Source organism: Falco peregrinus, chromosome 1 (genome assembly GCF_023634155.1).
Source record: "Falco peregrinus isolate bFalPer1 chromosome 1, bFalPer1.pri, whole genome shotgun sequence".
NCBI classification, from domain to species: domain Eukaryota; kingdom Metazoa; phylum Chordata; class Aves; order Falconiformes; family Falconidae; genus Falco; species Falco peregrinus.
This window is the reverse complement of record NC_073721.1, coordinates 99819762-99834937: the sequence shown is the minus strand read 5'-3', so window position 1 is coordinate 99834937 and position 15176 is coordinate 99819762. Positions and strand designations below refer to the sequence as shown.

The window sequence follows — 15176 nt, the reverse complement described above, 5'->3', positions numbered from 1 at the left end:
CGGGGAAAGGGACGAATCCGCCAAAAAAACGGCCGAGGGCTTCATGCGAGGCTGGCATTTGACACGTTACCTCGCACTTCGCCGTGATCGTTTGTGGGCAAACTGCAGCCCCCCGCCCCCGCGAGCACGGAGCCCCCGCCGGCTGTGCTCCCCCAGCCCCCCAGCGGGAGCGCCGGCCGCCAAACCCCGCTGCAGGCGGCAATGCCGGCGGGGCGGCGTGCCCCGCGCAGGGGGCCAGGGCAAAACTTCGCAGGGGTCCCCGCTCGGGGCCAGCCAGGGGCCGCGGCTCGGCGGGCCACGGCGCGGGGCGCGACCCCCGCGGGGCTGCACCCGCCCCCCCCCGCGCCACCCCGCCCCCGCCCCCGCTCCCGCTCCCCGTCCCGGGGCCGCCCGGCTCCGCGGCGGGGCGGGCGCGCAGGCGCAGGGGGGGCGGGCGGGCGGCGGCGCTCGGCGGTGCCGTGCGCGGCGCGGCCCCAGTCCGCGCTGCAGCCGCCGCGGGGGCGCCACTACCATGAGCGGCCGCGGCCGCCCCTGCGCGACTCACGGGCACCGGGCGCACCAGCCGCCGCCGGCCCCCCCCCGCCGCCGCCGCCGCCGCCGCTGCCGCGCACCCCCGGCCCCCGAGCCCGGCGCTGCAGGATGCCGGGGGGCAAGAGAGGGCTGGTGGCACCGCAGAACACCTTCCTGGAGAACATCGTCCGGCGCTCGAGCGGTGAGAGACCCCCCCCGTCCGTCCCTCTGCCCGCCCGCCGGCCCCTCGGCGGCTCCCGGGGCGCGGGTGGCTCAGCGCCGGGGAACGGGGCTGCCGTGCCCCCCGGGCTCCGCGGGAGCTGCCCTACCCGGTCCTGGCCCTGGCCCCCTCACCTCTCACATCCTTACCGGTACTCCGCGTCTGTACCTTTTTTTTTTTTTTTTTTTGAGCCACTACTCATCATTTACATGTCTAACATCTTCTCCGCTCGTCGGGTCATTTCCCCCCTCCCCCCTTCTTGTTCTTTAGTTCTCTAGCGATTGGGCTTGCAGCCGTTTTCATTCAGGATTTCCAAGTCTTTGCAATTCTGTGACACTTTAAAGTCCGTGGCAAAGGTACTGGGAAGGAGGATGAGGGAGTGACTGTGATTCGGACGATGGGAATCCTGTGGCAGAGCAAATATGTAGAGAACTTGCTGCAGCTGTTTGCCTACATCTCCTCTGTTTGGTGAATATTTACAGGACTGGTTCAGGACTGCATGGCCATCAAATTATTCCTTGCTGCTAGAGTTGCTGTTAGCCTTTCATCCAGCGCAGAGCCCTGTGCTGCAGGCAGCTCTGTTAAAGTTACGGTGTGGTTGCAGACCACTGGCTCTGTAGGTGTGTTAATGTAGGTGCTGCTTTAGGCAAGTCTTGTGCTAGTCACATTCCTTTTTTGCCCAGTCTTTGCACTGGCACATAACTACTGAAACATCCAAGTGTTCGCCTAAATGAAGTCTAGTCCAGTAAGAGACCTCGGCTTTGGATTTGCTGAAGGATATCTCCTTGGCCAGCCCAAGTTCAGGGCGACCTGGCCGTACCAGGGCACTGCTGTGCCAGCGTGCATCTGGGGACCGAAATGGGAAAGGTGGGCAGAGCAGACGGCTGAAAGAAATTGCCACATGTGCAACATCAAGATGCTAATGTGGCATGGGATCGCACCGAAAAGCGTTCCCCTCCACCTTTCTTTCTGGCTTCACCTCACGTTCACACTAACATGGTCTGGTGTGCTGGCTTGAAGTTGATTTTGATGGCAGGTAGTGGATTAGCGTTTCATTGACTTCCACAGGCGCAGGAGTGGGATGAGGACTTTGGAATTTGTTTTAAAATACTGTGTATTAAAATGTCAGCCTTGTCTTAAGCCGTCAACCACTTTTGGGGGGGCTTCCTCCCTCTCGCGTTGCCTGTGTCAGTTTTGTGGTTGGCAGCTGACTCTCTGTCCACCCCTGTAGCTGCACAATCACTAGGAGCTAGTTTCCCGCAATAGTGTATTTATTTGCCAGATTAAATGTAAGCTTAATTAATAAGGGTTTATATAGCACTTTCCCTCTGACAATTTCAAAGCACTGGGTGGAATTTAATTACACTTCACAGCTCCTTGTGGAAGAGGACACACAGAGGCATTCCCAACCTGTTCTTCGAATTATGGTATAAATGGGAGCTTGGGGCATCGCAGGTTTTTTCCCAAGGTCATGCAGCAAGCCGGTGGCAGAGCTGGGAACATGTTTTGGGATTGCCATGCTTTTGTATCGTGCTCTAATTAAATCACATGTCCTCCCTGGTGAAAGCTCAGTAAAACTTTTGAGATGTCAAAAACTGGAAAACCTCATAAAGCTTTTGAACGTTACTTTAAAAGCATATATCCCCCTCCAGTTTTTAACCTGGTCTGATTGTGGAGCATAAATCATGCTGGTTATTCGTTCTGCTTTTTCTCTGCCACTGATGATGCCTAAGCATGATGCTACAGAGCCAAATCTGCCCTTTTGGATCATAAAGCCAAAAGTGGATTGGGAATTTGTTTTTGACTTGTGTAGGTGGTCAGTGTTGTGCCCTGAAACATGATTTAGTTCTTATTTTTGTCATCCAGGTCATAACAGTATTTGTCCTTTAGACAAATAGTAATTTTCATTGGATTCATCACTGTTTAATCCAAAATTAATGGTATCCAGTAGGCCAAATCCAGTTCAAGTATCTCCTGACAGTGCTCAGTAGAAGGCAAGGATTTGGTCTGCTGGCAGTGTGCAGGGTTTTGTTTTCATATGTGGATTCCCCAGTTTCCAAGATTTTTTGCTGACAAGTTGAGGTACAGGATCAGGGAAAGTCTGATGATTATTTTTTAAAATACATCTTCAGCATGCTTGAAAAAAGCCCTTCTATCATCTTTTTGGGTTAAAGAACATTTTTTTAGAGATTTCTCACATTTATGCAATCCCATTGCGCTTCTTGACCATAAATCTCCTCTTAACCAGGAGAAGGTTTGTAGATAGAGGTAATATCTTCTATTGGGCAACAGGTGTGGCTGGACAAATCAGACAGGTATTTCAGCAGATGATAGGCTCTTCTTCAGGTGGAATGGAAGCAATGGTTTCAAAATGAAATGTAGGTGGAGACAAATTACTCCGAGTTGCCAGAGATGGGTCTGAATAACAAAATTTATAGACAAAACCACAATAATTTTAAAATGCGGAAAGTCAGAACTGGCATAGTGGGAACACTATGAGCAGACTAAGTGTGGTGGCCAGCCTGGTGTTAAAAATATATTCAATTTTCAGCATTATTTAAGCATTTTCTGTTTAGGAATAGTGTGACCCTTTCCTTTTCACCCCAGCTTTGGCTACAAATCAGATTAAAATTGTGGGAGAAGTGCTCATGGTCAGTCAGTCCTGAGCAAAGCATCAAAGAGCTGAGCAGAAAGGAACAAAGTGACTGTGGCTCTTCTGCCCTCCGTATGGAGGGGTGGGATTTCTGGGATGCCCTGCCACACATTCCTCTCCTAGCCAATGCGTTTGGGAAGGATGGAACGACTGCTAAAGTAGTGGTGGTGGTGGGTCTCACAGTGTCCCTTTGCCCAGGGAACCTCTCTTTTGAGGCGACTTTACACCTTGGAGCTTGTGAAGTGTTCTAGAGCAGCAGCATACTTGGCTTTTTGGACAGCAGCAGGTTCCAGGTGCTTCCCAAAGCGTTTGGTGGTGGACAGTAGCCTCTAAGTTGCTTTGCGGGTTCTTTGCCCACATCACAGCTGAGCTCCACCCGAGGAGAGACAAAGTCTGCGGGGAGAAGCGGGTTCTGTTGTTAGATAACTGCTGCAGTTGGTAAAAAGGGACGAGCCCTTAGGACGCGCAGACCTATCCTCAGGGTAATCCGAGTACGCTCTTTGCAATCTTTTTTTTTCCTCTTAAAGCACAGTGAAAATACATGGAGTAAAGGTTTTATCTGAGGCTCACAAAAGATTGATACAATCTTGCCACAGCCTTGACTGTGCCCTGGATCTTAAGAACACCAGGTGTTTTGCTGAGCTGAAAGAAGTAGTGTTTTGTGAGAGCTCTGGGTTAAATCACATGAAGGTGGCTGCCTTTTACTGCCGTTAGTAGTTTGGACTTTTAATAAGGGCCTTCCTTAGGGCAATGTTCTCTCTTAAGATGTTCTCAGTGGTTTGTGCCCGTTATTACTAATGTTATTGGTTGCTTCTTCAGTATGTTCAGAGCTCTTGCTGACACTGACCTCGGCTCAGTGCTGCGGAGGTGCAGAGCGAACAGAAGCGGGCAGGGCTGGGCTTTGCGGACCTGGCCCACGGGCAGGGCGATCCGGCAAGTCGAGCCACATGCACGGGGCAGAGAAACGTGTCTGTCTTGCCTGTCCATCCTCACCCCTCGCATATTCCAGCAGCAAAAGAATTCAGCTTGTGTTAAAGGTGTAATTTGCTTTTGTGGTAGAGGGAGAGTTTGGGAAAAGGTTAACTCCGGGTCTTTGCGGCATTATGCAGTAAGAAGTGCTAACAGCCTGGAAGAAGGGCTTAATTTAATGAAAGACTATATGCAGTCTTATCTATATGACAAGAGTCATCGTTATTGGTTATTGCTTCTGTTGCAGTAACTCTTAGAAGCTTTGTCGGGAAAATGAGTCTTTCAGGTCTTTGACAAATGTATTTTGACACTTGGGCTGAAATCTCTGCTCCCAAAGGCTTACGTGGGAATTTTACCATGAACATTAATGAAACCAGAACTTAATTCCCGGCCTTTTTCAGCTTTGTGCCACATTCCTACAAAGCAGTTCCTTTAAACAGAGCTTTATGCCCTGCTGGGTCCCTGTGACTTTGATGAGCGAAAGGATCAGCCCTGTTCACAGGTGTCAAGGCAGGTTGCCCAGGAAGGGGGAGGGAAACAAGGGTCACATCTGTAGCACTAAGACTCCTTTTTCATTTTTATTACACTGGCACTATAGCTAAAATAAGTGTTGTCCCTCCTGTCCTTCTTACTAGCCCATGTAGCATACCTGGTGTCTTACAGGCAGGGTGACAGAACACTTGTACTTTTGGCACATGATACACATAGGCTTCTCTCCCCTAAATTAAAACAAGCTGCGTTTTCATCTGATCCAAATTAAGTTACGCTGCAGAGAGAAAGTTCTTTTAACATGTTACTTCAAGTTTACAGAGTGTCTTGTCATTGGGGATCCTCTGAAAAATATGTGGAGGTCAGCAGTTCCCTAAATCTCTTTTAAAGACACTATAAACTGTGGGGTGAAAGTTCCCATCCTCCAGCTGATGGACTGCAGAGAAGTTACTGAACGGATGACCGAGGAGGTTATGTCGTTAGGGATTTCTCTGGCATCTGAAGGCACAGGGTGCCTTCTGCAGCTTCTATGACTGCAGGGGTCCTGCTGATATGTAAATCAATGCTAAGTGGGTTTTTACACTAAGAAGCATTACTAGATGACATTTGCGAGGAGTTTTCTATTGCAAGTGCCCTGCTTTCCTTACTTTTCAAGTTGGCTTGCTGAATGCAGAAAAATTCAGCACAACTGACTGCTGCTGAAATCGGGGGAGTTTTTATATGTGGTTTTGTTTTGTTTAGGGTTTTTTTTGGTTGCTTTTTTGTTTGGTTGAGGTTTTTTTGATGCTTATGGCAGCTCTATACCATTGTATTAATTTAGAAACCCAAATGGTGCCATATCGTTAGCTAAAGGAATAGCTGGATTTCCTTGAGGTCTGGTCAGCTATTTTGTGTATTGTGGGTGGTCTTTTCCTGGTACTTTTTTTCTCTGCGTGCTGCTGGCGGTGGGATGGGGCGGTGGGAGATGCTCCCTTCTGGAGAGGCTGGAGTGCTGCGGAGCGGTTGCCACAAGAGGTCACTGCAAGAGCTGCTGCATCCCCAGGTTAATAGTGAAATCTGAGAGAAAGAGAAAAATGAAATTATTGATTTTTTTTTTTTTTAAGGGTAAACATCCAGGCTTTTTATTGCTGTTGGAAGGAGTATACAGCCAAAGGATAATGTCAGGAAGTGAGCCGTGGAAATACATTTAATTAGCCTGTTTAACAGGGTACTGTTTGGTGGTTAACTCGAATTTTAAGTTTTTTTCCCAGAAAGCTAAGGAAATAAGATTTTCCGTTTTGATAAAATTAAGTAATAGAAGAAGATTTTGGAGTTAGCACTCCAATTACCTGCTTTTCAGACAAAAGTCTGATACTTGTTTAATCGGCACGCTCAGTGTCTGGCTGTTTTAAATGCCAAGTCCCAGGTAACCTAAATAGCCAGGGCCTGATCCTGCACATGGCAGTTGGAAGGAGTCCAACTACTGGCTTCTGGATGGCCCCTCAGGAGACTGGCCTGAAGCAGCACCTTGGTAGTGGGCTGGGATCTGTCTTGTTGGTAGGACACAAAGAGGGGAGCATGGGAGATGCAGACGGTGCTCTGCCAAAACGTTTTTTTTTTTGAGATACAGCCAGGCTCTGTGAAACTGCAGCCAGGACTAGCTTCAGGCTGAGTGTTTGGAAGAGGAACCCCTGTGTCTGAACAGCTGCTTTTAGCACAATTTTCTCACCTGGGAACGTGAAGCCAGCACTGTCATTTGTATAAAGCCAAAAATCGGATTTTTGGTGCTCTCTGAGAGTGCCCCTGTGCCTTGAGTGAGAGCTACAGTGTGCCCCAGTTTAAATTTAGCCTTGCTACATCTATATTGTCTTCTGCATAATTTTAAAAGAGAACAGATTCAGCGGTGGCATTTAAATGATAACTGGGATAGGTGAGGGTTAGTTTAACTTCAGGATAAAAGAATCTGTGGGGGAGAAACTGTGATCGGAATTGTATAAAATGTCATTTTACAGGCAATTCATAGGGACACTGTCTTGTCCTTATTGACTCAAAACTCTTCCTGGTGTCAGTGACGCCTTTATTGTGCCACAATAAAGGCAGGGGACTGCACTGTTTGTGGGCTTTCACATTCAGAATTATTCAATTTAATTTTTTGCATTTTCAGGAGGTAAATTCCAGGCAGACTCTAATCTCTCTTCTTGAGCTCTCTTGCTAAATTGCCCAAAGCTGCTGTGTTCCCAGCTAAGTGACTTACACGTGGATTTAATATTTCAGCCAATGCTGGATTATTTATCTCTGTTTTATTTGAAGAGCACTTATTTGGGGCAGGAAGTAGATCATTTCAGCACAGTCAGTATGGTGGCATCTTGCTCTGGGTTTAGCCCTCTGCATTTTCATAAGATGAGTAGTAAATAAAAACAACACTGGTACAGAAAGGTGACGTAAAGAGTTAGTCCTTTGAGAGATTTTTTTCAGGCAAGCAACGCTTAATGTGCTGGATAAATTGGATGACACTGATGTTTTGCATGCTTTAAAGACACCGGGGAAATAACAGCTTTGTTAGAAAACAGCAATGTGGTTTTATAGTAAGGAGTACAAAGCGCTGGTGGAGGTTGCTGCTCCAAGCACAGCAGTTTGTCTGCAGCCGACCCCTAAGCTGGAGGGACATTGGTGCCCATTAGGCTGATTTCAGAGGGTAATGTCCTCCAAAATGGTTTAGGATCTTCTGGGTTTTTTTCTGTGCGGATGCAGTACGTCTTGAGTATGTGGTTGGAGTCACTCTAAACAACACCAGTAGCAGTATGTATTATCAGGGCCAAGACTAGCTCAGGAGAGCTAAAAGAAGATAAAAAAGGAGAACATTTCTTAGCCCCCCCCTCCCCAGCACACACACACAGAGGAGCCCCACAAGTTTTCCAAGATGGTCTAGACTGCAGCAATATGCTGACCCTGTGTAGTCATGAAGAGAGTCAGCTGACAGTAGTTGAAGTTGTTTGGGGCTTTTATAAAACAGCATTAGCAAAAAAGGCAAATTCCAGCCATTTCACAGACCCTGTCAGGTCTGGGCTGCGTTTGCTCTGCAATGGAGGGGCGGTAATTCTGGACAGCTCTGTGTAAAGTTGCTTGAGTTAGGAGTTTATTCCTAGATGGAAACACTGTTTCTTTTTATTATAATAATAATTATTACTTGTGTAGTGCTACTGCTTCATTTTTTTAAAAACACCTTTTCAATGGTGGCTTTTCTAAAAAGCTTAGTTGCCTGTTTTCTTGGGATGAGATGGAATTCTGAAATGATGATTTAAACAATTTTGGCTACAAGTGGTACCCAAACATTCTTGAGAAAAGATGATTAGAGACAACATTTCTCACTTGGCTAAGCATATCTCTTGGAATGATTTAGCTGTTCCTGCTCTCCTGTGATTACATAATGTGAATTTTACACTGCTTTGGGCATTGTGTTGGTTAAAAAAAAAAATTGCTTGCACACTGTGGTTTTTTCTTTTTTCTTTCTTCTTTTAAACAAAACAAGGCTCAGCACTGTCTTGAGTGTTAGCTGCTGCAAGATAGAGTAAGATTAAGGGCTTGCTGCTCTACAGCATGACTGGCTTTGTACAGAAAGAGCCTTTTCACAAAATAGAAGCGCAACAACAGCAAATACAGCGCCTTTAACAATTGTTTTCCTCAATTGTGTTTTCCAACCTGAAATTCTGCTAACTGTATGCCTTGAATACCCGAGTCCTTGCAATCAGTATTAAACCTTGTAAACAGCAGCGTTATATTAGGTAATAAAAAGCCTGCTGACTTCCTAAGAGGAATCTAGCAACTCCGAGACATGTAGGTCTGCTGCTTGAGCCCTGTTCCCCTGCACACTTACAGACAGACACTGATGTTCGGGTGTGTCTAGTCAGAGAACTTACACAACTACAGATTTGTGATTTGTGCTTTCTGCAATATATCAGAAAGGAGGACAGGTGGAGAAAATTGGTGGAGGTAATGACATCAACACAAGCTTAGAAATAATAAAACCTGACTTTTATCTATAAGGAAATCGGAAGTGAAAATGCATTTTTGGTGCATCAGAGCAATCCAAGCAAGGATGAATGCAGTACCAGACGTTTCAGGCTAATCATCATGCAAGTCTTGATGTTAGCTGCATGTTAATGTTTTGAGAGCGTGAGATGTTACCACAGGGTAAGCTGGATCACAACTGCCCAGGGTTCCATACACTGGATCAGACCGCTGGTCTGTCAGATTTACTGTCCTGCTTTCAGCAATGGCCGGTGAATGTCTAGCAGACCACGGGAGGAGTTTCCAGCCTCCATAGTAAAATGCTTGTTAGGTTGGGTGTTGCTGTACATGGAGAGAGAAGGCTTTCCTTTATGGGCCATACCACAGATATTGCACAAGTTTTAGTTACCAATGTCTTACTCCCGAATGCGAGCTGTATTTATGCACTGCCATCTGTAACTTTGTCTGTCCTTGGCAATGCGTGCTGTGATACTATTCTTTCAGTGAAGTTGTTATGTACTTAAAACCTGAGTAAATTCAGGTGTTCTGGGTGTAGTGGCTGAATTTGGTGTTGTCCTGTTGTTAGTAACTAAACTCAGTTAAGAAATGCTTACCCTTGAGAATACCTCCAATGTAATTTAATCTTTAAAGAAAATAGCTTGCAGAGTATAGCTCTTGCGTATTGAATTCAACAGGAACACAGCTGTGGAGATCCCAGTGTTAGTGTCCTTGCTATGCTCATCACCCAGCAATTTGCAGACCTTTTGTTGGCTCCTTGTCTTTGTCTTCTGAAGAAGGTGCAAAATTTCAGTCTTATCTGTTGAAGATTAGAGCAGGCAAAGAAAGCTTGCCTCTCCCCTGGGTCTGTCTTGCAGGACGTGTCTGCTCAGGGCAGGGGGCAGTCCTTGATGTGTGGCATTGCAGGACTCACACCCATGCTTTAAAAAAAGGCTGATTGTGTGAAAGTCCTTTGCCTCACTCCGTAAAAGATCTTTGGTATGAACTGACCAACGTGGAGTGTGGGCTGTCAGGGGAATGTGAGGACCAGGAGTGAACCTGGGATTTGATGCTGGAGGTGCACCCCGCAGCAGTGCCGGTGGGCACGTCCCTGGGCTGCCACCGGGTGACTAGCTTAGCTGTGGTCTGGGTGCGTTTCCCTGTTGGGTGCGATGAGTATGGATGTACCTCAGGAAGGAGCAAGTCAGTTGGCAGCCTGAAGGCAGGTCTGTAGCACGCTTGTCTGTCCTTAGACCTGATCTGCTTGAATGAAGTCTTGGCTTGTGCTAAGGGGCTGCTACAGGACTTCACCACAGAGTCACTGCAGCAGCACACAGGGGGACATCAAGGTGCCCTTGCTGAGGGTCCTTGCTTTGGAGCTGCTGGCAAGGGAGGCCAAGGGGAACATGCAGCAGTTGTGTTTGGAAGTGAACACATTTTTGGTGTTAGGCTGCCCTATTGCAACTGGAGGTGGAGAAGAAATGAGTTTTTTCCAACTCTTGTCTCTTACAGAAGGTTCAAGCAGCCAGCTGGAAATTGAACAGTGGGATTTGCCCTAGATTGATGGAGATCTTAACTCAAGACATCTGTGATTGCCCTCTCTTAATGAGGAAACCACATATCTGAGCTGCAGAAATAAGGCAGGCAGGTGGATTTAGTCCAGGACTTGTTAGGACCCAGCCTTAGAGGAGGTAACTGCAGTAGTGGACTTGCATGGGTAGTTAGTGGTGATGATTTGATATAAAACAGTCTCTTCGCCAGGCACACAAAACTCCTAGAAATGCAAAGGTTGTGTTCTCTGCTAAGGAGTCTCTGTTTTTGACTAAGCTTAGGCTCCAGAACAGAAACATGTTAGAGAATATGCAAGGAGTTGTAGCAGAGTACTCAGCAAAAACCCCCTCGTATTCCTTTGCACTCTGTGATTTTGAAGAAATTATGGCCAAAAAAAGAGGTTCTCTCAGTGTTCTGCCATGCAGTACACAGATACTTACAGCTGGACATGGACTGGCTAATGTAGAGTTAAATCTGCCTGGAGTTTTGATTTGGAGAAATTGTAGAAGTAAGGAAGAATTAATATGTGTCTTGGTTGGAGAAAATAACATGATCCTGATAAAATGTAGGGTAGGTATGGAGTCCAGTGGCTCCTAAGACTTTGGTACACAATAAAACCCAAGGGTCAGATGGTGACCTGTTCTTCCTTAAATTTTATCAAGCTGCTTGCTGCTCACTGAGCAGTGGCATTAATGAAATGTGGATTCCTATGGCTTTGTGCCCACAATTAGATTCATTGGTCTCTAACATGCTGCAAACATTGATTCTGGATTTTTCTTCCACTGGAATAGGACACACATACATACTCACATGCTGAGCATGGATGAATAAGCCTTACTTCCTTAGGAGACAAGGGTAAAAAAAAAAAAAAAAAAAAAAAGCCTGTTTAGTAAAGGGAAATTCATGGGGACAAAAGTAAACATATTCTAATATCTGGTCACGTTTCTAGTACATACACTACATATCTGATCTAACCTTACAAATACTAGTATCTACCAAGATACCTCTTGTGTCTATTTTCTTCTAATTCTATGGGATTTTTTTTAAAGCTATCAATAGTTTGGCTTTATGTTTTGTTCCCTCCCGAGTTTTTAGTGGATTTGATCAGTTTAGAGAATGCCTTATCAGGTATTTTGAGACCCTCAGGTGTAAAGAAATGTAAAATCTGTAGAAGACAGCCATTAAATGCTCTGTGTCAGCTGCTGGCTGCAACACGTATTTTCTGCTGTGTATTTTGTGTCCTGAAACAGTTACATGGTGGGAATACAGAATCAAGGTTACGTCTGTTGAAGGTGGAGGTTTTGAAGCAGGGTTATCTGCTTTTGGACTGTGGTCCTCTGGGGAGCACCTGGATGTGCACAGCATCCACAAGTGACTTTGGTATTGCAGTCTCTCATTGCCCAGGTTGTGCCCATTGTATCTGGATGTGTGAGCAGAATGTTGGTGAAAGGCAGTCTGATAAAGAAACCTCTTTCCAAATCTAACCAGAGAACTTGTAATATTGGTTGTTTCCCTGTGCGATGGGAAATGAAGAGTTGCTTACGCTCTCGTCCTCTCCAGCTGCTGCGGTGCGATGGTGGTAGGGCAGCTGCCATGGGGGGACCCTTGTGGGTTTAGAGGGCTGGTGGTGTCTCCCCTTTTCCAAGTTAGAGAAGATGCAGGGTGTTGGGGGAACATCAATACAGTGGGATGAGCTCCAGTGAACCCTTTGGTTTCCAGGGAGTTAGGGTTTTCTTTGTATTAGGATCTGCACTGTGCTGAGTCCCCGGTGCGGAAAGGGCTGTGGAAAGCCAGGGAGATTTTAGGTAACACTCAGGCTTTACACCTTGTCTCCCACTGCTTGTAGTGAGGGCTTCTCCCTTCGCATAGGAAAGTAAATTTTTAAAGTTGACCTTTAGGCTTAAGAATATTTGTGATGGATTCAAGTAAATTCTTTGAGCTTAAAAGTGTTAGATTTCACAAAATGTAAACTTCTGTTTCTCACATTGGTTGGCTTTTAAATATTTTTTTTTTTATCTGCTTTTCTGTAGAAAATCCAATAATGTCCAGGTTATTCTTTTCTGAATTCATTCTTATAAAGAAAAAAGAAAGCAGTACTGTTTTTTTCAGTAAACTTTCCTTGTTCAGCAGGATGTTTGCATAATGTACCATCCAGTCACAGTTATAAATACTCTTGAGACGGACATGCGTAGCTCATGCAAACCCAGTGCTACTTTTATGTGAAAATCAATGTGTGCACCTGAGTAGTCTGTAAGTAATTGGCATAACCATTCTTTGGCTATTATGAGGAAAATTTGTAAAAGTCTCCTTATTTTTTTTTTTCCTCTGCAAGAACTGCTGAAAGGAACATTTCCTGTAATTTCTATATGGCAGTGATTGTTGATAGCTACATTTTAATAGCTTTTTAGCATAAGTGAATGGGACTGGTTAATTCCATAGCTGCAGTCAACATGAAATTTAAAACTGACAGGAAAAATAAAGAAAGCTGAAGATCATCACAGACTACAATATGGGAGCCTCTGCTAAATGAGAATATTATTTCTGAAACAAAATTAGGAATGTTTACGGTATTGATGAACATAAAATCCCACAACGTTGTATTTAAGCAAAATGGGCATTTCCTTCTTTGGAAGCGCCTTACTAAAAGCAGGGATGGAAGAATCTTTCCAAACTAGTGAATAAAACTATTTTAGGACTAGCTCATAATATGTTGATGCCAGTCCGTGCGTGTAAACTGTAGGCACTGACTGAAAGAACAGATGACTGAAGTGATATTTAAACCTCAGTTCAGCCTCCTAGAAATACTCGCTGCCCATATTTTGTATGTACAGCAACGGATGCATGTTAGTAGAATGAGCCAAACCCACCCATCTGCATTTTTAATAGACTGCCACTGAAATTCAGTACCTGTTTTGTGTTATTTCAAATGTTTAAGTCCCTTTGGCACTCCTCAGTTCCCTGATCATGCTGAATTTCCTCATGGGTCACTTCATATCCACTGTCCCAGGCGTGATGTGGCTCGTGATGTACCACCAGATGTAGCAGGCACATCTTGCCCCTCCCCAGCAGCTCCTGGCACTCTCTGTCCCTCATCCCAGGGATGCTGGCTGTGACCTGCAAAACAGACTGGGACCTGCCAGGAGGAAAAATGTACTTGTCTTAAGCAAGAAAGTTGTCATCAGTGTTGGGCACACATATACGGTTCAGCATTTAAAATTCAGTTTGCAAGTTAATTTCCAGATACATATAAAATGAAAATACAGCACGATACCCAGATGTTGTGAATAAATGAATCCTTTCTAAACTGCAAAAGCATTGGTGCTTATATCAATATTTTGGGGTGCAAGAAGCTACTTACATTACTAGAAGTTACCCTGTTTCATCATGATTTCTTTTCTGATGCCCATTTTGATTTCAGTTCCCCCTGAAATTTTGTGATAGTTACCAACATGAATTACTCTGCATCTGCTGTGTAACACATGGAGGATTTAATTGTACTTTGCCACTGACAACAGCTCTTTCTCTCTTTTTCTCTTTTCAGAATCCAGTTTTTTGTTGGGAAATGCTCAGATTGTGGACTGGCCCGTAGTTTATAGTAATGACGGTTTTTGTAAACTTTCTGGATATCATCGAGCTGACGTCATGCAGAAGAGTAGCACTTGCAGGTATGCCAACTGTCTCTTTGTTGCCACTTGCTGCACTTTTAAAATTTTAATCTGCTGGGTAGAACAGTGAGGTTTTGGAAAAAAGGGCTGATGTAAGAAAAGCATTGTTTTGCAGAAATTAAAAGTACTGCAACAGACTTTAAATGAATGAAACCAGCAACGTATCCAGGACACTGGATAAGTAAAGCAAAGCATTTTGAAATTTTACCTGACTAATATCAGTATGAATGTGCTGTAGCTAATGATCCAGTAAAGAAAGTGGGTGTTTAGGTAATGTGTTTCAAAGGCTTTTTTTTTTTTTTTTTACTAGATCTTTGTTAAAATGCGAGTAGGCGTGGGCTCTTCTGTAGCCTATGTTGGTCCCTGTTATTACATAGACACACAGGGCGCAGTAATGTGCAAAGTGCATCTTTATACCTAAGAGAGTGATTAAGCTGATATTTACTCTAAGCATTGCAGCTTTATGGCTTTTTCCTTTCATTGGTGGTCTTTCAGGAGCAGGCAGCAGTGATTTATGGTTAGACATGTGTCTGTGCCTTGACTGCTGCATCCTTTAAAAGGAGATGCTTTGGGGAAAGCCTAAATCCCTAATGTGTGTGCATGTGCGTGTGTGCATGAGCAAAGTAAATGAGGGGCAGAGGCAATAAGGAATGACTGAGATACAAGTTTGGGTAGGTTTTCCCTTTATGTGTTCAGGGAGTGACCAGCTCCAGGGCACTGAGAGGATGCAGTTGCATATCTACAAGTGATGATTTCTGGGAGATGGGTGCTGCCAAACATGGATCATGATGCTTCAGCTGGCCAGAGCAGGGTGGGCAGTGAGCCTGTCCTCAGATGTCAGTCGTTGCTTACTCCAAAAAGCAACATGTGCTGACATGTTGTTCCTGCTCTCATCTGCCAGGAAGGGGAGGAAGCCTTGGGGGCCCAGGGTTGCTCTGTGTAGCCAGGTATCCTTTAGTGGGCAGTGGCGAAGAGATGGGCATGTGCTGCTGAAATGAAATATTCATTCACACAGTAGTAACAGAGTCGATATACTCAGTGGGGCTGAAAGAAACAACCTTATCGCAGCTATCCTGGGTATACGTACATGCTTTCCCCTTTGTTCTATGCTATCCTGTGTATCGAACTGTGTAAG

At 45.3% G+C, this 15176-nt stretch overlaps 1 protein-coding gene across 1 annotated transcript in view; it reads left to right on the top strand.

Moving 5' to 3' along the window:
* The first annotated feature begins 501 nt into the window (after positions 1-501).
* The window catches only part of KCNH5 (potassium voltage-gated channel subfamily H member 5), a 160607-nt gene continuing 145932 nt past the window's right edge, over positions 502-15176 (top strand). Inside the window, exons 1-2 of the mRNA XM_055793597.1 lie at positions 502-712; positions 13918-14041. Coding sequence (XP_055649572.1) covers positions 640-712; positions 13918-14041 — 197 coding nt within the window. The 5' untranslated portion in view covers positions 502-639. The remainder of the gene's footprint in view (positions 713-13917; positions 14042-15176) is intronic.